The sequence below is a fragment of the Schistocerca cancellata genome, chromosome 4 (genome assembly GCF_023864275.1).
Source record: "Schistocerca cancellata isolate TAMUIC-IGC-003103 chromosome 4, iqSchCanc2.1, whole genome shotgun sequence".
NCBI lineage: Eukaryota > Metazoa > Arthropoda > Insecta > Orthoptera > Acrididae > Schistocerca > Schistocerca cancellata.
Genome location: NC_064629.1, coordinates 494,922,544 through 494,948,714, shown reverse-complemented (window position 1 = coordinate 494,948,714; position 26,171 = coordinate 494,922,544). Strand labels below are relative to the sequence as shown.

General features: G+C 39.8%; 1 protein-coding gene across 1 annotated transcript in view; it reads right to left on the bottom strand.

Moving 5' to 3' along the window:
- Positions 1-1,633: 1,633 nt before the first annotated feature.
- LOC126184282 (mucin-17-like) overlaps positions 1,634-26,171 on the bottom strand; it is a 71,008-nt gene continuing 46,470 nt past the window's right edge. Inside the window, exons 3-4 of the mRNA XM_049926658.1 lie at positions 4,366-4,453; positions 1,634-4,208 (exon numbers count right to left, since the gene is read on the bottom strand). Coding sequence (XP_049782615.1) covers positions 1,634-4,208; positions 4,366-4,453 — 2,663 coding nt within the window. The remainder of the gene's footprint in view (positions 4,209-4,365; positions 4,454-26,171) is intronic.

The window sequence follows — 26,171 nt, the reverse complement described above, 5'->3', positions numbered from 1 at the left end:
TAGCATCGCTGTTCTTTCATCGGAACTCCGTAATTTTCGATAGTAACAATGCAGTCGGGAACAGTAACCCATCTCGGTCCATTTGTTCCTCTCAGCGCCCTGCTCTCATCTCAAGTTCTCCCCCCCCCCCCCCCCCCCCGCTCCACCGCACACACTTACTCATGTACACCACACTTACAAAATTTGTGTACTTTTCTCGTCTGAGTGCTATTAACAGTTTACCATTACCGATGACTCTTGTTCTTGCATTATATGCCCGTTATTCAGAAAGACATATAATTCGCTGTGGTTGTAGTACAGCATCACTGTTTCTTATCAGAATGATTTACTTCACTGCTGTTCTCTTACACATTAAAATAATTTCATTCTTTAATTAAGCCAATAAACAGAAATATGAAGTGAGCCTCGCCATTGGTCATTAAGTTTTTAAAATGTTTTCAGATTTATTTTCCTCCCATCACCTGGTGGTCTTACTAGCTCAGATTTTAATTTACTTACAAATTACAGCTTTAATTGAGTGTTGTCTTCGAATGTAGTTTAAAACTCTAACAAGGAGCAATTATGAAGCAGTTTGAATGTAACAAGAAGTATGTAATAAAAGCACTATTGTATATGAAGCTTCTTTTCAACACCAGTTTTGTTATTAACTGAAGGTTTATATCATTTATTTACATGTAACAACAACTTAATAAACATTTAAAAGGTATTTGTAATTGCCTGAAGAATGTTTCCTAACAACCTAGACGTGAAACTGTTCACAGATTCCATTATGACGAATTGTGGCAGTGTTTAGTCAATTTAAATTCATCGACAGCTTACAAGATTATGTTCGACAGTAGCTGCAGCGGAACTCTTATTTAGATAGAATTTCAAGGAAGTGAATGATTGTATACTTCAGAAAGAATTTTAATGCTTTTTTATTTTTTTTTTCTTACATGTACAATACATAAATTTAGCAAACAAAGACATTTTATTTTTATAGGTTCTGTGCGGTGTGTGATGCAAATATTTAGCCATTCAATACACTAGCAACTACAAATATCAAGCTTCAAAATATCTATGGTCCAAAGGTTCAGTTGGCTTCACATAATAACACATTTCATGTTGAGAATTGCAACACAAACTTAAAATGTTGTCCATACTCATAACTATAGTTCAAAATGCAACAATAGACAGAAAATCAACACTGTAAATGCCAACTGTAAATTCAGAATCACCACAAAAAGTCTTTATTTAACAACGCCCTGATAATTATCCCATCAATGCTCAGTGAATTCACTTAATATGCAACAACAGGAACGATGGAAATTTCGAAATTAAATTCCTTAACATTTCAAATACATCATCAGAAACTACATTCCGTAAACATACTCTCGAGGATGAAAACTACACTACAGTGGACGTGTTCACCAGGACGTAGTTCAGATCGTAAACCTTGTATGTCCAGTTAACTGATAACATAGTAAATAGTAAATGGTTATCACGAGTTACGCTACACTCATCAAAATTGCGAATGCTGTCACTGACATAACTGACTGTACTGAAATTGTTCAACTAACGGTGGTCGAGACACTGAAAATAGTTATCACTTGAAGTGTTGACACCAGGTGCCCACATACTTGAGGACACCATACTAATTATTCTCTTCACGAGAGAGCAAATCTCGAAATCTTATAACGGGCTCTTCGGAAGTAGAAGCCTGAGATGTGGAAGGCTGACCTGCTTCACGAGGTTCAGCAGTGTGAGGAGAAACTGCTGTGCGGTCGCCTCGCCTATGTTTCCTGCAGAATTTGAATCCAATGCTGATCAAAATGAGAGCTACTACCGCCCCTAAGGTGATAGACATTGTCTTGAGCATTCTAACGCGTAGTTTATACAACATTAGTAATTCGTCAGGAGAAGATCCAGTGTATGATGGATAATGGCTTTTAGTTTTGTTGCCATCCACTGCTTCGTCCTTAGAGATAGTTGTAGTGTCTTGTTTCGCTGTTGTGTTATATGAAGTCTTTTCATTAGTTGGCGGAGTCGTTGTGACATCTGGCTCGTCACACATCAGCGTGCGGTCATCATTAATACCTGCCAGTATTTTAAAAATCGCTAGAAATGACATCGTGGAGGGCTTTTCCTGGTTGGTACCAAGGTTGGTGCCCTTACATTTAATGATTTGCAATGTGATATTACTATCGTTAGCAGGCTGTGGGAACGATGGTGTGGTAGTAGACTCATCTTTATTAGGTTCCGGACTCAAGGTGATATTTGGTCCACCACTGTGCTCTATAATATTGCCACCATCCGCAGGCACGGTGACTGGCGTTAGTGGTGACATGGTGGTAAGGTTATGTTCCGGATACACAGCAACTGTGGTGCCAACGCAATCACAATCCTGCTGTGTGCAATTTTCATCATCTGCTTGCTCTGCCACTGGCACTGAGGGTAAGGTGCTGGTTGGTAAAATGTCGTGAGATGACGAAGGCATGTTAGTATCGAGTTCACCAGCCTCTTCCATGAAATTCTTGGTGCCAGTGGGTGGTGTAAAGAGTTCAGCCGGGGGTGTAGTAGGTTCCATATCATCATAGTCGGTCTGCGGTGTTGTGGCGTAGGATTCAACATTCTTCTGCGTAAGATCCTCGCCATCATTAGGAATCGTCAATAGCTTTACTGGCGAGGTGGTGGTCATTCCAACACCACGAGCTGATGAGGCAGGTATAGCGGTAAAATCATCATCCTGCTCACTGGACTTCTCGGAAACAGTGCGGTGTATGAAGTCAACATACTGTGGTGTGGTGCTCACTTCAGCATCATTTTCGCTCTCGAATGCTGCTGTGGTGTTTTCTCCTTTTTCCTGCGTGTCATTCACATCGTTATTAGAAACAGTGAAAAACTTTGTTGGGGAGGTGGTAGTAGTCACGATTTCTTGTGCTGACGAGACCGTGGCAGTGTTGAAATCATTGTCCTGTACTGTGGAATTCTTGGTACTAGTGGGCAGTATGAAATCATCATACTGTGGTGTGGTGGTCACTTTAGAATCATATTCGACCTCGAATGTTGTGACGGTGGGTTCCCCATTTTGTTGCGTGCCACTAACATCTTTATTCGGGATAACAGACAACGTTGATGGTGAAGTGGCCATTATTCCAGTTTCTTGAGCTGAAGATTCAGTAGTAGTGATAAATTTCCCATCGTGTTCATTGGGATTATTAGTACTAGTGTGTGATGTGATGTGTTCATAGTGAGGTGTGGTTGACCGTGCAACATCATAGTTAGCCTCAAATGTTCCAGCAGTGGTTTCAACGTTCTTCTGCTTGAGTCCGTCTTCAGCACCAAGAACTGATGGTGAGATGGTGGGTGTTCCAGTTTTCTGAGACGACGAGGAATTAGTACCGTTGAATTCATCAACATCCTCCTTGAAATTATTTGTATCACTGCGTGGTATGTAGTCCACATCCTGGGTTGTAGTGGTCTCTGCACCACTGTGATTACTGGCCTCAACTTTTGTGCCGTTGGGCTCACCATTCTGCCACATCACCTCATTTTCATCTGGAGTCATGAATGATGTCGATGGTGATCTCATGGATGTCTCAACATCCTTAGCTGGTGAGGTTCCACCCTGCTCCTTGAAGTTTTTGATATTAGCAGGAGGTGTGAAGGGCACATATTGGGGAGTGGTGATACCATCTTCATAGTTGTCCTGTAATGTGGCGGTCTGGGATTTGCCATCATGCTGTTCGTGATTCTCAACTTCTCCAGGTGTTGTGGGCGACGCTGATGGTGAGATAGTGGGTGCTTGACTATTGGTTTCATTATGAGGTACGAAGCTCACGTACGGATCTTCGTAATTTTTACTATCATTACGCTGCATTAACTCTCCTTGTTGCGATGGCAAGGTGTGCACGTGTCCATAATCAGTCCCAGTGTCTTCCGTATTCTGCTGCAGGAGGTTTTCATTGCCACTCGGTAGTGCAAACGGTGATGTGGAGGTTGGCTGTAACTCGGGGACCGATGGAACCGCTGTAGCGTCAGTCTTTCCATCATCACCGAGCTTCAGGGACCCTGAAAAAGCGCCAGTAGTCGATCTGTATTGGATACTCGTTGGCGGTGTAGGAGTAGATTCACCGCGTTCAGGCGCAGAATTCTCGTTACTAACAAGACTTGTGAAATGTGACATCATCATGTAACCTTCATCTTCTTTAGCAGCTGTGGTCATGTCCCTGAAACAATGGAAACAAAAAATTATCAAATTTTGAATTTTTCTGCCTAGACTCTTTTTCTCAGTTAACACAAAAATTAAATAAAAATAATAATTAGACGTGTTTCAAATGTAGGAGAGCAATAACATAGAGTTACAAAGGCAAAAGCGAAACTTACACTTTGCGTTGATTTGTTATCTCTTCTTGGACAGAATCAGCTGTACCTGTCGCATTTTCAGCTGACAGCTGACTTGTTATCGGTAAAGCTGAAACAAAAGAGTGATTATAAATCTAGTGTCCATCAGTGATATCTGTCCGGGTAAGCACATTTGGGACCACTATACAACTAGACAATTTCATAACTGAATCTCTGTGACAGATGCGTTACATTTACTCACATGTTAGTGTAAAGTTACTGAACATAAACAAATATACGACGAAATGAAATAACGATTCATAGCTGAATGCCATATCAGAACCTACAAATACTTTCTGAGAAATTTACTACAATTCGTTGGCATTTGATGCACTGTGTAAGACATTTTTGTCATGAATGAAAAGAGATGCGGCAGACGTGTACCAAGTTCGCTCTGATATCGGACATCAATATTTTGTAGTAGTTTTTCGAAGAATGTTAGTTATTTCTCCAGCGTGCACATCGAATCACAAGCCAACTGTATGGATTGGTGCATTATCGTCTTGGAAAATTGTGTCAGTGTTTGAGAAACAAATCGTAGCATTTACTTGTATAGCATTATCGCCTAAATCAAATCAGCTACAGAGATAGATGCATATTACAACGGTGTGTGCACTGAATATAAACTTCTTCAACTGTAAAAACAAGTGACAGTCGCATAGGGCAACTGATTAAAGATTCAAAACAATCTTGTTTCCTGACAAAAAATTTAATTATCTTATTAACCTTAACTGAAAATATGTCATAAAATTTATCATTTTTGCCTCCTAGAAATACGAGTCCAATTTCAGATAGCGGTTTGATGAAATTGTTCTCGCAAGTGGCGTTCTTTCGTTGTCACCTTTAATACTGTAGAAAGTAGTTAACAACAGAGATGACTGAAGCCTTAAGATGCTGATTTATTGGCTCCTACACACGAGAGTATCTGTAAAACTTCATAACGTACCCCTATGATTAATGATTATTTTAGATCATAAATTCCTGTTAATCATTTGAATATATATATATCGTTAAATGCCGTTTTGCGTTGTTTATAGCAAGTACGTTCGACAAACGGTGAAACAAAAGCCCAGTACACAATATCTGTGTCATGTATCCTAAAAAAACGGAATAAGTGGACATTACGCATTGGAGGTGTCTATATCAATGTGTCTATACATGCAGAGAAATATACCCTAATCTATATTCTGTCTCCAAACGAGAAACATATTGGTGAAGCTCTTATTATGCGCGGCATGCGTGAAGAAATACACGATGTGTGACAGGTGAAAAATAAACAAGCTACGGTGATAACTGGAGGGAAAGACGATGCTTAAATGTGCAACAGAAACGTGCAAAGCGAGCTCAAAATAACAATGACGGTTCAACATCGAACGAAGTGCAAGGATTGTACCGTGAAGTTCGCCGAACATGAATGTCAAGATTGCAGCTGAAGTTACGGGTTGTATCCAAAGTTTATTGGATTTTTATTTAAAGAACAACTGACAGAGTGATTGTGTCAAGTGAAAGTAGGAATTAATTCGGTGCTATAAATCCTGACCCGTGAAGAATGTACTACAACATCAGCAGCGACACTATTCCGCACAGGTGGACGATTCACCGTGTTACTGCTGAGTAAGAAACATGAAAAAGCTATGAGCAGCATAGAGATAGCGAAATATTTTATACATAGTGCCTTCACGTTGCACAGAGCTCAAAGTCAGTGGAAACGTTAAGGCGTTTGTTTCGATTGGTGAGTGTGTGTTTCAGATGAGGAGCGAACGTCTGTGGACGTTGACGATAACATGAATACATAGCTGAGAGAAATGAAAGATCGTGACATAAACGATTATGGAAATTAATCATATGCACGTTGAAACTTAATGATGTCACTGAAATTTCCCACACACAACTGCTTTTACTGACAGGTCATATATCATGAACGTAACTAGATTTACGAATGGGCGTCGTCTGCGAAACCATTTCACATTTCGATTGCACATTTCAAAAAATAACACAAACACTGGGCTAAGTTGAGCACATAACAAATCAGAACGAGTTGTAGTAGATCGCTGTAATGGTAGACGACAGTGAAACCAAGGGTTAAATAGACACTCAATATAGCAACAGTATATTTATACAGAAAACGAAGTACTGAAATCTGTTATCATTGCATCTTTGCATGCTAGATGTAAACCAAAATTTTATGAAATCAATAACAGAACATATAATATGTTTAAGAACAGCATACGATGAAGGAGGGCCTGTTAATGTAATTTCAAGATTATTATTGTTGTTGCTATTATGAGTGGGTACGACGATACAATATCTCTTAATTGTGAAACGAAAGTGGCAAAGAACCTGTTGGTTCCACTGGGAAGAAAGATTTATCTGAAACACACGAAAACTTTCCAACTGACCAACTATTATTTTCCCAGAAATAAATTATTTCGTAACATGTCAACACAAAATGAAACAGAGACGAATTATCAACACTCTAAATTAATAAACAACGCAAAATTGGTAACCAAGTCAGTGGTGAAGTAGCATGGTTACGGAATTGAAACTCACCAACAATATATAGGATGACCGTCAAGCAAGTGATAATCTTCATGCTGGTAGTCCTAGTTGTCCTCTCGAGCACACGAAACACTACTCCGGTCACTAGCAAACTGGGCCGGCCGCGGTGGTCTCGCGGTTCTAGGCGCGCAGTCCGGAACCGCGCGACTGCTACGGTCGCAGGTTCGAATCCTGCCTCGGGCATGGATGTGTGTGATGTTCTTAGGTTAGTTAGGTTTAAGTAGTTCTAAGTTCTAGGGGCCTGATGACCACAGCTGTTAAGTCCCATAGTGCTCAGAGCCATTTTTGAACTAGCAAACTGAATCGGCCACCACTCGTGTGGCGCGCCTAAATACATCACGGAGCGCTGTGGAGGGGAGGACTCCGCCCACCGAATATGTCAGGAAATGGAATGCGAGCTTCGTAACACGTCACCGCTCGCTTCTCAACACCTCGCGCATGCCTCTGTCAGGCGATAACCGTCACCGAGCATTTGATATGATGAGTCAAGGGGCTACGAGTGATAATGGTAGCGGAAGGGAGTGGTTACGGGAACGGCGGAGGGGGCACTGCACTAAATCTAAAGCCTTTTCTCCAAATAAACCGAATATGAGATTTTTCAGATGGTGTTCCTTACCTGTTATATTCAAGGGCACCTTTGGGTCTTTATATTTTATTTATTTGTCCTTTACATGAGGATATTGATTACCTACTAAAACATTCCAGATTGATCGTCGAGAGTATAAAGGCAAGGTGGAATGCTCTCGATCGTATATTGAAAGATTGCGAGATTTGAGTCAAAAACACGTTTAAACCTTTTATGTTAATTAGCATTGTCCCATAATTTATAATGAATGGTGGTATTCAAGAATAACGATTTTGCTACGTATGCAAATTATAAATCTTTCTTAACCTCTTCACTGAACGCTAAATATTTCCTAACAATAGATTTGTGTAGATGGTACAGAATGGACGAACAAACATTTCATGGTTTCAAGGCCTCACGTAGCTCAATAGCTTAGCGCCCACTGCTTCGCTCGTGTAGTCTGTATGTGCTACAGAGATGTTTTTTTGTTTATTTTTAATAGAAGTTTTATGTTATTCACAAACTGAAATCCCTTCTAAGCTTTTCACACTTATTAAGGCATTATAAGCACTGTCTTTTCCGAATGTACTTCTGACCAAATAAACGATTCTGATAGCTGGAGTCTAAAATTTTTGTTAATCGAGCCTTCTGCGCTCTTTCACAGATATGTCTGTAGCAGCTCTAATCTCCTAGCAAATATTTCTTAATATCTAACCGAGATATGAAATACCAGTTTTCATAAATTTAGTTTCAAAATTTTTTAATATAATGAAATAATTTCTTACAAATTTTCATCCCATTTTACACTTCCTTAGGAACTAGATTTCCAGAAACATTGAAACATGTGAAACTTCCTGGCAGATTAAAACTGTGTGCCAGACCGAGACTCGAACTCGCGACCTTTGCCTTTCGCGGGCAAGTGCTCTACCAACTGAGCTACCCAAGCACGACTCACGCCCCGTCCTCACAGCCTTACTTCTGCCAACGCACACTCCGCTGCAGAGTGAAAATCTCATTCTGGAATGACACATGTGTTTGTTTTATTTCTGACTGAGAAGTCAGATACTAATTGTCACAAAAACCCTTCAGTAGTTCTTCAGTGATTATTTATTTTCAAAAAAAAACTTCCACTCACTGTTTTCCTCCTTAGTGTTTGAATTTCCGTAATTTATGAAACATTTATTTTTTATTTTCTGATTGAGAAACTAAATACCAGTTTTCGTAGTTCTAGCTTCAAAACACCTTAGTATCGACATAGTTTCCAAAGGCCTTTCATCCTCTGTTTCATCCCCTTAGGAATGCAATTTTGGACAATACCTTCTTGAACGATGCTTACAGTGTAAGATCCACGTCCAGTCCAAACTTCCAGTTTGTATCCTTAGCAGTTTGGGCTGGGCGATTAGGAGTCAGTGGATAAGTATGACCTTATTTCACCACATTAGGAGTTGAATTTCCAAAAACACTGAAACACATTTTTTTCATTTGTAACCAAGGAGCCAAGAACCAACTTTCAAAGATTTCGCCTTAAAAATGATTTCACAATGAAATATTTTCCTAAAACGTTTCACCCCCAATTTCACCCTCTTGGCGTTTGAATTTTCAAAAACAGTGACATGCGTATGTTTTATCTCTAACAGAGAACCCAGAGGGAAATTTTCATAGATTTAGCTACAAGAATGGTTGCAGAATGAAATATTTCGATAAAAATGTTCATCTTCTGTTTCACCCCCTTAAGGTCTGAATTTCCAAAAACAATGGAACACGTTTTTTTTTTTATTTCCAACTGAAAATCCGTATTTAACTTTTCGTAGCTTTACCTTTAAAAATGATTTCTTAATATAGTACTTTCATAAAAAGTCAACCTATTTCACCCTCTTAGAGGTTCTGTTTCCAAAAACAGTGACATATGTATTTTTTTATTTGTAACCGAGAAGCCAGATACCAGTGTTCATAGATGTAACTTTAAAAACAGTATATTTCCAAAAAAAAGTTCTTTCGACCACTGCTTCTCCCCCATAGCATTAAATTTCCAAAAATGCTGAAACACATATTTCTCTATTTCTGACCAAGAAATCAAATACCAATTTTCGTAGGTGTAGCTTCAAAATTGCATTAATAGCGATGTTTTTCTAATAATGCTTCGTCCCCTATTTCAACCTATTAGATTTGTAATTTCGGAAAATCCCTTCATAGACGACGCCTACGGTACAAGATCCACACCTTCCATAAATTTCAAATCTCTGTCCTTAAGCGGTTTGGGCTGTGCGATGATGAGTCAGTCAGTCAGCATTCCCCCTTTTATACACAGAGATTGCCAGTGTATTCTCATAGTTATATCATCCCGTTCAATGAACATCACTGTACCGTAGGATGTATATCTCGTTACCTATTTAATATAACTGTAATCGACGATGGTATAGTTCGACATTGTTGCTGATTTCATGTGAGGTTAAAATTTTGTCACATGCTTGACAGGGATCTTCCAGTTAAATTACGTTTACGCTTAACTATCTAAAAGTATATAATGTACGGTTATGCAGTTTGAAAGGAACTCAACCACATTACTTGAAAAAGTTGTTTAATCCAGCGTATCCATCCAATCAGTTTGACTACTGAGTAAATTTATTGCTTATTTATACTGAAATAAAAATATTTCATTTATGTAGTGCCATCACTGTACTAGTGAGCGAGATTTTCATGCTGAATTCCAATAAAGAACGACTGTGAAGATGAGAAACAGAGAAGTAGATATCCTCGGTGCAGTAAAGCAGCCTAAATCACTGAATAAAGACAAGGACTCTGGTCCGAATTGTATACCAGCCAGGTTCCTTTCAGAGTATGCTGATGCAATAGCTCCATATTTAGCAATTATACACAACCGCTCGCTCACAGGAAGTTCCGTACCTAAAGACTGGAAAATTGCTCAAGTCACACCAATATCCAAAAAGGGAAATAGGAGTAATCCGCTCAATTACAGGCCCATATCACTAACGTCGTCTTACAGTAGGATTTTGGAACATATACTGTATTCGAACATTATGGATTACCTCGAAGAAAACGATTTATTGACACAGAGTCAGCACGGATTCGGGAAACATCGTTCTTGCGAATCACCAATAGTTCTTTATACTCATGAAGTAATGAGTGCTATCGACAGGGTATGTCAAATTGATTCCATATTTTTAGATTTCCAGGAGGCTTTCGACACCGCTCCTCACAGGCGTCTTCTAACCAAACTGCGTGTCTATGGAATATCGCCTCAGTTGTGAAACTGGATTCTGCGATTTCCTGTCAGGAAGGTCACAGTTCATAGTAACTGACGGAAAGTCATCGAGTAAAACAGAATTAATATCCGGCGTTCCCCGAGGAAGTGTCACAGTCCCTCTATTGTACCTGATCTGTATTAACAACATAGGAGACAATCTGAGTAGCCCTCTTAGATTATTTACAGACGGTGCTGTCCATTACCGTCTTGTAAAGTCATCAGATGACCAAAAAGAATTGCATAATGATATAGATAAGAAACCGCGTGGTACGAAAAGTGGCAATTGATCATGAATGAAGAAAAGAGTGAATTTATTCACATGAGTACTAAAAGAAACCGCTAAATTTCGATTACGCGGTATGGCACACGTAGATGTAGATGCTGTAGTGGACAGTTCAGGTCGTCATTCACATTGTTACTAAGCGTAAGCCCTTCGCTAACATGAATCGTGAATAGCTGAGTAATCACGTAGATGTAGATGCTGTAGTGGACAGTTCAGGTCGTCATTCACATTGCTACTAAGCATAAGCCCTTTGCTAACATGAATCGTTACACTTGATGTCCTAGTCCTCACTCCTGCTCTGTACTGCACATCGTGTCGAAATAGGCGAAATTCAGTCGTTTTCTTGGAAATTCACTCTCAGGATGGACATTCTGTTCATCATTCTCTAACTTAATTGAGCATTCTATATACACGTCAACAGTGACTCTCCAGAGACCACGTAATGTTGAGTGGCAGTAGTACTTGCTCTACACTCCCTCACTGCCTTCTTTCATTTGTGAATGGTGTGTGAGACGAAAGACCATCGATGAACCTCCGTATGAACTCTAATTTGTCTGATACTCATGCCCATGCTCATTTCGCGAAATGTTTATGTAACGAAGTAATATTTGAGTAAGTTTTCGTGGATCGCACATCCTCGAAATTTTTACTACAAACCTTTTCTCGTCGAAAAACAAACCTCATGTAATATCTGCCCCTTAGGTTCGACGAGCTTACCGTAACGATATCGCGCGTACTAAAAGAATATGTGCCAACACACTGATGTGCTATAGAACTTCTCTATTGTACCGATTAAGGGTCCCAGACTAACGAGAAAATACTTAAATATTGATCAGTAAGTGGTTCATAACCCATTACTTCCCTGGTTGAATTATATTTTCTTAGGAAAAATACACTGATTGGTGCCTAATTACTACTTTTCCTACGAGCAGTTTTATGTTATGTTATGTTAACCTGGGACCTAGAAACGACGGAGAGGGTCCGTCCCCGCCGCAGCCGCAGTGGTCCGCAAACCCACGACGATTACCGCAGTCCACTTCACCCCTCCGCCGCCCCACACCGCACCCAGGGTTATTGTGCGGTTCGGCCCCCGATGGACCCCCCAGGGAACGTCTCACACCAGACGAGTTAAACCCTCTGTTTGCGTGGTAGAGTAGTGGTGGTGTACGCGTACGTGGAGAACTTGTTTGTGCATCAATCGCCGACGTGGTGTAGCTGAGGCGGAATAAGGGTAACCAGCCCGCATTCGCCGAGGCAGATGGAAAACCGCCGAAAAACCGTCCACAGACTGACCGGCTCACTGGACCTCGACACAAATCCGTTAGACCTCACGGCCAACCGCGCTGACAAGCAATTTTAAGTGGGCGTTTCACATATGAACGGACACTCCTAGACGTTTTACAGTTGTTTCGGTTTCTATTGATTTGTCGCCAATATTGTAATCGAACTGCAGTTGGGCTTTCTGCCTATTAATGCGCCGTAAGTTACATTTATTTACATTAAGAGACATGACCAATAATGCACTAGCTTGTCTCGGAGGCCGTCATCCGTTGTGCGGTTTTTTGATGATGTACTTGTTGTAATTGTAGTTAGAGGAACTGAAAGTTTGCCATAAATGGCTGATCGGGAAAACTGTGAAAGACGACTATTTAACCCACTATTTTCTGAAAAAGGTAATAGCTGTCGTATCGTAGCTTCACAGCCGAACCTAACTGGTGCACTGAAGGAACAAATGCACGACACGCACAACTACTACCAACGTAGTAGCAGCTGGCAACGAATTGACACTGCCCCTCCAGACTGTGCGCTTACATATTATGCACTCAGTCATAGGGTTCTGTGCCATATGTAAATAATTACCTTCCTATAACCGATTGGATTCTTTGCTACTTTTACGTCTGCCGTATTAAATCGTTTATTGTCGCACTGTCGTAACAGCTTAATGTCACAGTTATACTGTCGATCGCTTTTGCATTAGTCGTCGAGCGTCATGTATGAATCGAAAGCTATGAGCAGCTCATTATATTTCTCTCGGAAATTTTCTTAGAAACATGTTTCGGCACTTCACACCCGAGTCCATACCTAGTTTTCTGTTGAAGTTAAAGGTGAAATGTACCAAGTATAGCAATATGATATCTGCAGTTTATTTCTTTTTTTGTTAAAAATGGGACGTAATATTTTATTAATTATACTAGCTGGGACGCCCGGCTTCGCTCAGGGAGATGATATGAGATTGTGTGGCAGTTGGAATAAAAGAATAAACTTTAAGGTATAAGACATAAAAAAATTACTGAAAATGTATTCTCACTATTTGCAAAACTTGTTTATAAAGAAGATTTTGTTATCCGCGATATATGTATGTACAAATTTTTCAAATTTCCTTTATTGTGTGAGTGAAACTGTCCTCGTTTTTGTCATCCCAGTGTGTACATCTAGCATCTAACGGTCCCAAAGATGTTGTATTTTATGATGACTTCAATAAATCTGATTTGTTTTTGTCATAAAACTCGGGCTATGATGTCGTGTCGATGGATGGAGCTTGTTCGTATCTTAGTTGTTCTTTGATTTCTTGCCACGACAAGTTGTATGTGAATGTTATGAAGAGGTCAGGTCCTCCATATTTTCTTATGTAGGTCATAGCATCTTTGGTGTATTAGCAATCAGCAATCGGTATTGTAATTGTAAACTGTCGAAGCTGCGTTGGTAAAGTACCGGAACTTCAAGCGCTGATAGAAAGCACCGAAGCTGAAATCGTTATAGGTACAGAAAGCTGGCTGAAGCCAGAGATAAATTCTGCCGAAATTTTTACAAAGGCACAGACGGTGTTTAGAAAGGATAGATTGCATGCAACCGGTGGCGGAGTGTTCGTCGCTGTTAGTAGTAGTTTATCCTGTAGTGAAGTAGAAGTGGATAGTTCCTGTGAATTATTATGGGTGGAGGTTACACTCAACAACCGAGCAAGGTTAATAATTGGCTCCTTTTACCGACACCCCGACTCAGCAGCATTAGTGGCAGAACAACTGAGAGAAAATTTGGAATACATTTCACATAAATTTTCTCAGCATGTTATGGTCTTAGGTGGAGATTTCAATTTACCAGATATAGACTGGGACACTCAGATGTTTAGGACGGGTGGTAGGGACAGAGCATCGAGTGACATTATACTGAGTGCACTATCCGAAAATTACCTCGAGCAATTAAACAGAGAACCGACTCGTGGAGATAACATCTTGGACCTACTGATAACAAACAGACCCGAACTTTTCGACTCTGTAAGTGCAGAACAGGGAATCAGTGATCATAAGGCCGTTGCAGCATCCCTGAATATGGAAGTTAATAGGAATATAAAAAAAGGGAGGAAGGTTTATCTGTTTAGCAAGAGTAATAGAAGGCAGATTTCAGACTACCTAACAGATCAAAACGAAAATTTCTGTTCCGACACTGACAATGTTGAGTGTTTATGGAAAAAGTTCAAGGCAACCGTTAAATGCGTTTTAGACAGGTACGTGCCGAGCAAAACTGTCAGGGACGGGAAAAACCCACCGTGGTACAACAACAAAGTTAGGAAACTACTGCGAAAGCAAAGAGAGCTTCACTCCAAGTTTAAACGCAGCCAAAACCTCTCAGACAAACAGAAGCTAAACGATGTCAAAGTTAGCGTAAGGAGGGCTATGCGTGAAGCGTTCAGTGAATTCGAAAGTAAAATACTAGGTACCGACTTGACAGAAAATCCTAGGAAGTTCTGGTCTTACGTTAAATCAGTAAGTGGCTCGAAACATCATGTCCAGACACTCTGGGATGATGATGGCATTGAAACAGAGGATGACAAGCGTAAAGCTGAAATACTAAACACCTTTTTCCAAAGCTGTTTCACAGAGGAAGACCGCACTGCAGTTCCTTCTCTAAATCCTCGCACCAACGAAAAAATGGCTGACATTGAAATAAGTGTCCAAGGAATAGAAAAGCAACTGGAATCACTCAACAGAGGAAAGTCCACTGGACCTGACGGGATACCAATTCGATTCTACACAGAGTACGCGAAAGAACTTGCCCCCCTTCTAACAGCCGTGTACCGCAAGTCTCTAGAGGAACAGAAGGTTCCAAATGATTGGAAAAGAGCACAGGTAGTCCCAGTCTTCAAGAAGGGTCGTCGAGCAGATGCGCAAAACTATAGACCTATCTCTCTGACGTCGATCTGTTGTAGAATTTTAGAACATGTCTTTTGCTCGAGTATCATGTCGTTTTTGGAAACTCAGAATCTACTATGTAGGAATCAACATGGATTCCGGAAACAGCGATCGTGTGAAACCCAACTCGCATTATTTGTTCATGAAACCCAGAAAATATTAGATACAGGCTCCCAGGTAGATGCCATTTTCCTTGACTTCCGGAAGGCGTTCGATACAGTTCCGCACTGTCGTCTGATAAACAAAGTAAGAGCCTACGGAATATCAGACCAGCTGTGTGGCTGGATTGAAGAGTTTTTAGCAAACAGAACACAGCATGTTGTTCTCAATGGAGAGACATCTACAGACGTTAAAGTAACCTCTGGCGTGCCACAGGGGAGTGTTATGGGACCATTGCTTTTCACAATATATATAAATGACCTAGTAGATAGTGTCGGAAGTTCCATGCGGCTTTTCGCGGATGATGCTGTAGTATACAGAGAAGTTGCAGCATTAGAAAATTGTTGCGAAATGCAGGAAGATCTGCAGCGGATAGGCACTTGGTGCAGGGAGTGGCAACTGACCCTTAACATAGACAAATGTAATGTATTGCGAATACATAGAAAGAAGGATCCTTTATTGTATGATTATATGATAGCGGAACAAACACTGGTAGCAGTTACTTCTGTAAAATATCTGGGAGTATGCGTGCGGAACGATTTGAAGTGGAATGATCATAAAAAATTAATTGTTGGTAAGGCGGGTACCAGGTTGAGATTCATTGGGAGAGTCCTTAGAAAATGTAGTCCATCAACAAAGGAGGTGGCTTACAAAACACTCGTTCGACCTATACTTGAGTATTGCTCATCAGTGTGGGATCCGTACCAGATCGGGTTGACGGAGGAGATAGAGAAGATCCAAAGAAGAGCGGCGCGTTTCGTCACAGGGTTATTTGGTAACCGTGATAGCGTTACGGAGATGTTTAACAAACTCAAGTGGCAGACTCTGCAAGAGAGGCGCTCTGCATCGCGGTGTAGCTTGCTCGCCAGGTTTCGAGAGGGTGCGTTTCTGGATGAGGTATCGAATATATTGCTTCCCCCTACTTATACCTCCCGAGGAGATCACGAATGTAAAATTAGAGAGATTAGAGCGCGCACAGAGGCTTTCAGACAGTCGTTCTTCCCGCGAACCATACGCGACTGGAACAGGAAAGGGAGATAATGACAGTGGCACGTAAAGTGCCCTCCGCCACACACCGTTGGGTGGCTTGCGGAGTATAAATGTAGATGTAGATGTAGTAGATATTAGTGCATGTGTCTTGGACTTTCTATGTGTGATGTGGGTAAGATTACCATTGTTCCAATGTCGTCAGCGCAGCCGTCATGTATGATTGCGTCTAGTTGATGGATATACTCTTCCGTTCCTAGTTTCTTCTGATTCAGTCTTATGTAAAACATCCGCTCCGCTTCTATTTTTGCATACGTGTCTATCAGAGATTGTCGATATAAACGGCGCCTGTTGAGAGAGTGGTTGCACGTTTCATTGTCTTCGATCATTAGGCGGTAAGCACATAACACCTTGGAAGTGACTTTTTTCTTTTTATCTACGCCTGTTTCAGTTCGGATTTGTTTCACATTAAAATGATGTCGTTCCTCTCCGTGCGGAAGTAATAATGGATACTGGAGGGCATCTTGTGATTGGTGCGTCTCTGCAATGAGTTGTGTTCCTTGTCTTCTTCGTTGTACAATTGTAACTGCCTGTGTTTTCATTTTCCACGATTACTAAGATAACTTCGTCTATCTAAAGTGTATTAAATCGATCGTCTCCAAATGGTGTTTTGTGGGCTCGAATTACAACTTTATAGTCTTCAGAAATCATTAGGTCTAGTGCTGTTTTCAATATGTTTTGTGTTTTTTTGGGCTCGAATTACAACTTTATGGTTATCAAATCATTCGGTCTCGTGCTGTTTTGAATATGCGAATCAGATTATTGTATTTGTATGAGGTCCTCTGTACGTCTTGAACTAATTCTCGTCTCAATCCACTGATACTTATGCTCCGTTGATCAATTCCTGTCCTTCATGTCCGATGAAAAATGCTTCCAGAAATTTACGATCTTCGTTGGGTACTGATAGCAATGATCCTATGTTGTGATAGGTTTGTCCGTGGATGAAAAAAGTATATATATATATATATATATATATATATATATATATATATTTCATCTCTGTTAGTGTTGATCTAAGTCATTTGGAAGCAGGCGTTGTACGCTTGTATATTTGGATGGAAGTGTCTTGATTCTGGTGCTTCCCCGATTATGTAATGTAAAAATTCGGGCGGAGGTACTTCCAGTGGTAGTAATCGAATTTTTCCATTCATGCAACAGACTCCTGGTCTTTCCCTAAGGTGAATTTTTTTGTGTTGCAAAATTGCCTGACGTTTTCCATTTTTCCGATTACTGCTTGTTTGTGTTTGTTATATTCTTTCATCGGGTCATAGTGGAATGCTTCATTTGTTAGGTTGTACTGTTTGCTAGTCCTCGGCCGCGCTTCCCGTAGGGTTATATTTTCATGGCTGGCTTCAGTTCATAGCCTATTATTATAAGATTGTGCAGCTATTCTTAATTCTTCAATCCGTTCATTTCGTTGTTCTTTGGTTTCTCTGCTTCTGGCGGTGGTCATTCTCGTTTGCTGGGAACTTAACGTGCTTCACGCTTTTCTTCTGTTTCAGAAATATAAATCAAATCAACTTTTTTTTTATTAAGATAGACACTAAGTAAAGTTTACACAAATCTCACACTTTATTTTCGATTTATATTCAGTCACTGTATCACTTTGAATACTCACATACTTCCGAAACTTACCAGCCCTTATATCTTGAAAAGCACGTCTTTCAGATACAAACAGAAACCTTTTTCATGGATAGGGGATAGACGGCTACCACGCCATGTAACTCCCTTGATCGTACCGGGACTCGTCTCTGGGTTTTAACGGGACGCACACTGTACACTTATTTTTATAATATGTACTCATTACAATCAACTACGTGTAATAAATGTACCTTTTTAGCTCTGTGAGGTAACATCTGTAATTTGTAGAGTCCTGCGAACTCTGTGGTTGGCGTATGTTTAGTTTTCTGGTGGTAGTTAGTTGTTTTGATATTATATACTTACAGTAACATTGTGGTGGAGCTAGGAAGATGTATGAAAACACAGGGTTATCTAAAGGGAATATTAATTTAGTTTAGTGATCAGAAGAACCTTTGATGATAACAATGATATAAATAACTAGTTTTCAAGAGGCGGTTATCAAAACCAAGAGCCAATTGTGACTGACTACGTGGTGGAAGAAATTTTGCTACATTACTGGCTTCAATGTCCACGTGTCTAAGAATAACTGAATAACTTATTGTACCAACACCAATGGCGTCAAATTATCGCCTTGTTGCAGTTTTGGTACATGCAGCCTAAAAATAGAAAGGAGCATGCAGCAATGTGCTTACGCGTCGAAGTGTCACAAAAACATAGCACCATTTCTCGAGACCAGCATTTAAGCAATAAAACTAGACTGCTACAACCCGAGAGTATAGCACCTCTCACGTTCGTAACTTCTTGGTGTACGGCGTGAAAGATACAAAATAAGGCGAATTGATTCTGGGTTGAAAAATGAATTAGCTGTTTCGGGCTCTGAAATTAGGACAAAGGTAAAAGAATATGAACTTTTCGTATATCTTTAAGCTATCTCTGTTGTGTGTGTAGAAAGTATGGAGCCTGCTGTGTGTATGAGTAGATAGTTTTCGAAACCTGAACTGATGTCAAACACAGTGGGGCATCCCTCTGGTGTGCCAGTCCATGATTCTAAAAGGGAGTCGGGATCCGCATCATATAATTGTGGTGAGCAGTAACTTAAAGCAGAAGCAGAGACAATGAAAGAGGTGGGGAAATCAAGCATAGACAGTGCGGGTATGGCCATCAAGGACATGAAATTTCAATCAGTCCTATTAGCTTGGAAGCAAATGTTTACTGGGATTAGAGAAGATGATTCTTGCACTAAGCAAGATTCCGACTACTTACATAAGAGTTTTCAGCAACAAGCAAGATTCAGATCAAAAGTTTTCTTGATTTAAGCGAGAATCTGAACTGGAGTTTATTTTTTTAGTCAAAGTAACTTAATAAAAGCGTTAATTTTTGAGGTGATGTGCTAGAGTTTGATGCAGAAAAGCTGAAAAGTGACTTTAACGTTAGGGTTCAACTAATGGAGATTCATTGTCATAAGTATATGAGAAAGGCTGGCTCTGATTGTGGTAGCGCATACAAAAATCAAAGGAACAGTGCACCGATTTTAAGTCATCTCTGGATAACTGGTTGATTCATGTGCAGGCTCGATGTGCTGCAGTCGATGAAGGTCTATAATTCAAATATACTGAAGAGCTGAGAGAAAATACGCGAATTAGAGAGCAGTGTGTCAGTGTATTGGAGTCGTCGTCATGTACTCCAAGTATGGAGTATGTTCTGGTTAGGTGTGAAAATTTCTTAATGTTTGGCTGAATGTGATCATTTTACTCTGTAGATTTTTGAAAGTTTTTAGAGGTATCTTACCTAGTTATTGGAACAGAAAAGAAGAAGATATCGTTCATCAATAGTAACCTCATTGGCGATGCTTTTACGTGAGGTTAGTAGCCATAGAGGCACGTGAAACAGTTAAGGAGTGTGAAGATAAATTTCTTTTGAAGTATTAGTTAAAGGGATACCAGTCGTATCTCATTAGGTATATTCCAATACAAGAGTGTCCAGTGGCATTTTCCTCCCGTAAGGAGCACAATGTGTTTCTACAAAGTGTGAGAAGTATTTGAAAAGAAGGTATCCGTATGTCTGTGTACTTCCGACAAAGCTACATGCATGAAACAATAATGACGGAATTAAACTGGATATGCAGAGCATACTGTTCCCAATGGCATTCAGCCTGATTTAGCTATATTCATGTATCTGAGAAATGTATTAATGAATGGTGTCATGATGACATTGAATTACTCCATGTGAAAGTACGTTTAATTGAAAAGCATGTAATGTTGTTGGTGAGAAGATAGAGTCTCCTGTGAATGGATAACTGTTCCTTGGACAAACGAAGAAACTATCTAAGCAAAGGATGACAAGAAAGTGTGAGAGGTGTGAGGTAATGGGCGAATTGTGACGAATTGTGAAAGCCCGCAGAGGGAAAAAGGAAACTTTATGAGAAAGGCAAAACATTCAATTTTGAAGTAGGAGACTTAGTTATATTAAAGATCAAAGAAAAACCCAAGCGAATAAATGTTGAAATAACGAAATATATCTGAGTGGTTTATCATGGTCTGTTGGATGTGAATGGTAAACAGCATGACAATGACTATACGCTGATGTATAACAAATTGGTGGAAGAGACTAATCTCAGAAACATAAGAGATTTGAAGCCTTACATTAAGAGAAACAGTTACAGTTCCTAGATAATTTGCTACTCTATACAGAAATGTAATCAGCAAGTATGGAATTCTGGAGTTGGCTGTGGGATTTCTTCCTTTTCTTAATCTGGAGTCTCATTCTTTCTACTGTCCTGTGTATGATGTGGGTGCTATTTCAATTCTTGGTCTGTCTCTTTAGTTAGGGTATGATCAGAATTATGAGAGAAGATGGTATAATGTTCGTCGAGAACTGAACGTGACTTAATGTAATTGTCACGACAGTGAAATTTAGTGCCTGACTGAAGAAGGGGAGTGAATGTGAAGCTGTATTTTCTTGGAGGTATACTTATTGCAGAGGTAGTAGTGAGCATTATCAAGGTGGGAATGTTTATGTTAATTCAGAGCTACAAATGGTTTGCTCACACTGTGCCAACTATAGTCAAAAGACTGTGTTGTTGTTGGTAAATTATTATTAGTTCCAAATGTTTTGATACGTGAGTTGTAGCCTATGCATTTCAGACGTCCGTTGTGTGATATTTACGTTTTACTGATAGATTGATACAACTGTACTGCAAAGTGAGGACAGTAGCATAAGTGATATTCCATATGTTTTACGAAAGGTTCATAATACATCGTCGTTAAAAGCGCAACAGGAATTCGGTCTGCCGATTTGACTTCCACCTACCAGGTGGCTCTATAGTGATCGATAATATTTGTCCTTCTCTTATAAACCCTATCTAACAGGCATTTTACCTAAGCTGCTATGATGAACCTGAATCAATGGCTCTTACATTTTAGAAGATGAATTATCGAACGAAGTTCTTTGTATAGTATTGTAAGTGAGTAGTAAATCGTAGTAGTAGTAGTAGTACTTACATAACAGTGTTCATGTTGTACTGCTATGTAATAGAGTAGGAAGATAATTGACTGTTTTGTGGGTATTTGTGCTCAGTTACTTTCAGAATTGTTTCTGAGGATTTTAATAAAGTGAAATATTGATAAGAATGCCATGCAGCAAAGAGTTATCTCGCAGCTGAACTAGGTTGTGTGACAAATTTAAGATGTAAACATTATCCTACACCAAATGAAAGATGTAATACGTCTGACAGTACGTGCTTTGTCTGATTTGACTCATTAAATAATAAGTCGTCTGCATGGAAGCTGCAGTAACGAGGTATATAGTATGAACTGGTAGACTGGAGGACTGAATTTAATAGCCAATGAACCTAATTCTTGCAAAGAGAAGCTCTACTGAAACTGCAACAAGAGAGATGAATCATACACAAAAAATTTTTCATGACGTTCTTCACCAGAATGGGGTCGTTCCCAGGCCTGTTTGACAATAAAGGCTATGTAGTTGTAATACTTAAACGAATATGTTAGCGAAGGTAAATTATAGGTAAGTGAACTGAATGTCTGTGATTTCGGCACGTAGTGAATAAGGTGGAAAGGCTGTGAGTAACGAAACTGGCATTGCTAGAAGGACTGAAAAGGACTGTTTTGTAAAATGTGTTTATATAGATCTCGGAGACGTATATATTTTAGTGATTTGTGTTTATTTAAGACTGACTTAATAGGTCTGCATTTGCTAGTGTTTCCTTATACTGTGAGTTATTAATCAACGTTCAGGAAGCATCCATTTGTTTATAATGATATAGCTTTATGCACATGTACGTTTGTATAGATGTAAGTGTTGTGTGAGTTTTGTAAGGGGATTTTCTATGATCCGAGCAACTGCCATTATCGCTAGTTTCATCCTTAACGAAAGGCGTTAATTTCATTTTCACTACTCTGTAACAGAGCGTTGTTCACGAATATTTCATTATCAGGAGGGTCGTTAATGTGAAGCTAAGGTTTTGCAAAATACAAGTCTCATGTGTTCAAATATTTATTATAATTAAACACATTTTTGTAGCAATGTTGGAGTCCTCTAAGTCGTTGGTGTGAAGATACAATAGATACTATAATTTCTTTTATTCTTAGGAATGGTCAGGTTTGTTAACTAAAACTGGTATTTGTTTGGTTTGTTTCCTAGTCCAAGCGCTGACGATGCTGAAGCTGAGACGGGCTGGCGGTATTTCCCCAGAATTTATTGAACTATAGTCAGGAAAAGAAATCAACTACTGCGAAGCCGCCAGTCACGGCCGTTAGAATCAACAACAAATGAGAATATTTTCAGTAAGTCATTAACAGAATTGTTATTTGAATGAAGTTAAAGTTTTGTAATGAGCTGTTCGATGGCGTCCGATTCAATGAGCATCATTTTATTACATTGAGTATTCTGACTGTGAAGATACTAACTTCTTTAGATGGTGGTACCACAACCAAAGTCATTGGTAGGGGGGAGGGGGCAGGGTGAAACGTACTACGTCTGGCTATTGTGTATTTGCAGTTATTTAGTTAAAATCAGACTTAAAGTTCATAGAAATTCCGTTCCAATCAACTATGTGTTATAAATGTTAGGTTCTAACACTTTGTAGATAATATATGTTATTTGTAGAGTGCTGTAAATTTTGTGATTGATACAAGTTCGTTTTTCTGGTTGTCCTTTGGTGTTCACATATTATGTACCAGCAGTGTGAGGCTCTAGGAAGAAGTATGAAAATACAGAGTTTTATAAGTGGCATATTAGTTAATAATATTAATTAAATAATAATAATTAATGACCAGTAGAATCTTGGACGATATCTTACATTGGTAAAGAGTTTCTAAGAAGCGATTGTGGCTGACGACTTGGCGATAGTAATTTTGCTATATTACAGATTTCAACGTCCGTGTGTCTAAGAATAGGTTATTATACCAAAACGATTAATAGAGTTATCACGTTGTTGCAAAGGAAGGAAATTTTACTGGTGTGATGTACGTGTCATACATCCATACGTTTTACAAAAATTGGCGTACATAGGTATGTATGGTTGTATGTTCCACATCTTCTCGTAAACCATTAGAGAGATATCATCCAAACATGATACACATACCACTTACCGTTGTAAATCATCGCTGTGGGGTAAGAGCCAACTACCTATCAGAAGGGTGGGAATGACACATGAAAAGCAGTTTAGCCCAAGACGAGTGGATAAACATACTTCAGTCATAGAGTATTTGAGAATGAGAGCACGTAGTGACTTGCAACAAGCTTTATACATAATTATCATCCTTTCTGAAACTTCTTCTCGCTGATAACCCTCAAAAAATGATGAAACGAAATAAGTTGATCACTTACTACATTTTCGCTGTAGATTAGTAAAACTGCAGTATAAAGCATAAAGTTTTAATTTATTACTTCTTTGCTACTAAATTTATTCTCGACACATTTTTCAGACTATTCACATATACTACTAAATGTTCCAGCAAAATTATATCGTTGTGCGCCTCGTACTTCTGGATATATGGCGTACTGAACACTCAGATGCGTGAAAAACAGCCATATCATGTATGACGTTTTAATTTATCACTTCCTTACTATTAACTGTAATCACAACACATTTCGCAAGCTGTAGCCACGTATACCTGTGAATCTATCTACAAATTATATGACTGTCCATAACATAATTCAGGAGTTACGACGTCATCAGCGTTACGCTGCATCAACATTTAACTGGAGGGCGGAATAAACTAGAGATACAGGTGAAATATATGAACAAATACGTATGAAATGAGTTAAATACAAGTGAAATATATCTGACATACCCATGCGCGGGCAAAGCCATCCCATGGAACGACTTCAACCAAATTTGGAACACATGTTAGCTACGATCTGGAAAGAAACTTTGTGGGTGTAAGAACCACCACGTTCCTATTGGGGTGAGAGTGATAACACGGGGAGAGAAGGGGCAGGCGGAGATGGAGAGACAGTGAGAGGGAGAGGGACCAACGCACAGCGAGAGAAGAGATGGACAGAGAAAGTAAATGCAGGAAATGGACAGAGACAGGAGGAGGAACAGACGGAATGAGAGAGAGGGAAGGAGGAGATGAACTGAGAGAGGGAGAGGACGAAATGTACAGAGGAAGGTAAAAGGAGGAGATGGATACAGAGACGTGAAATGAGGAGATGGACAGAGAATGGACAGGGAGGGGGGAGAAGGAGATTAACAGTGAGACGTGGGAAGAAGAGATGGACAGAAAGGGGGTGAATGGTGAGATGGACAGAGAGAGGAGAAAGGAGGAGAAGGACCAATAAATGATAGGAAGGAATACATACCCAAGCAATGTCGGTCACTCAGCTAATTTTTTATTTAACGATGGTTTAACCGATAAGACGTCATAGAACGTTCGAGTTAAGAAAATATGAACGAAAGGAAGACGGTAAGAGTCAGTGAATGAAAAACATCTTGACACAATGTTTTGGCGGTCCACTAGAACTCCTCTTGAAGATTCTTTGCAGTTAATTGAACAATGGGAGTCCATTATCCCCCATAGTTACCAATTTCTTTGAGCAAGATTTTGAGGACACAGACTGAAGACGGTGTTCTTAAAACCAACTGTTTTTGGAGATACGCCTACAATATGTTTTTGGTTTGGCCACAAGGTAAAGATACTCGGTGTCGTTTCCTAGATCATTTTAATTGTCTGCATCCCAATATTAAGTTCGCGATGGTAGCTGAAAGCGACGGAAAATTTTCGGTTTTGGATTGATTGGTCTGCAGGAGGGATGATGCATGTCAGGACTGTTTATCGTAATCCCTTACATACGGACCGATATCTTCATGGAACGCAAAGGGGTCCTAGGTACGTTGGTGAAAAGAGCTTATGCCATCTCAGATACAGGTAGTTTGACACAAGAACTGGATCATCTAAAACATGTGTTCAAGCAGAATGGATATAGCGAGAAGCAGATTCGTCGTGCTTTACAGACTGCACCTTCGTGTGAATCAGCCGAAGGTACAAGCAAATTGGTGGCGTTCCTAGTTGTCGCTGGAAGCGCTATTCAAAAATTGGAAGTATTTTACATTTCATATTAAAAGTATATTCCGTTCGTCAGCTAAGATTAGAGCGCTGCTCGGCTCAATGAAGGATAATTTGGTTTTTATGAAGCCCGTTGTCTAGAAAATTCACTGTCATTGCGGGAAAGTATATATTGGACAAACGATTCGTACGGTCCGCGATCGATGCGTGGAGCACGATCCCTAGACATGTTTATTTCAGCCAGAAAATTCGGCGGTTGCGGAATATTTTCTTACTGAAGGACATAAACTGTTGTATGATAGGACCCAAGTGGTTGCCCCTGCGTCGCGTTATTGAGACTGTGTAGTGAAAGAAGCTATCGAAATCCAGCTATCTGACTATATTATAGACTGAGATACGGGGCATCCTTTAAGTAAACTCTGCAACCCCGTTTTGTTTGACATTAAAGAAACGGTCTGTGTTTCGGTCATCAAAAGGTGTAGTTAGTGTTTGAGCCCGATTAATCGTTTTCTCGAGTTTTCAGCACTGGTGTGCTGTTGTGCTTTGCACTAGAGGTCAGTTGTGTTCGCGCACGTGATGTGGACCTCCAGGCGGTGTATGAAGGAGCCGCTGC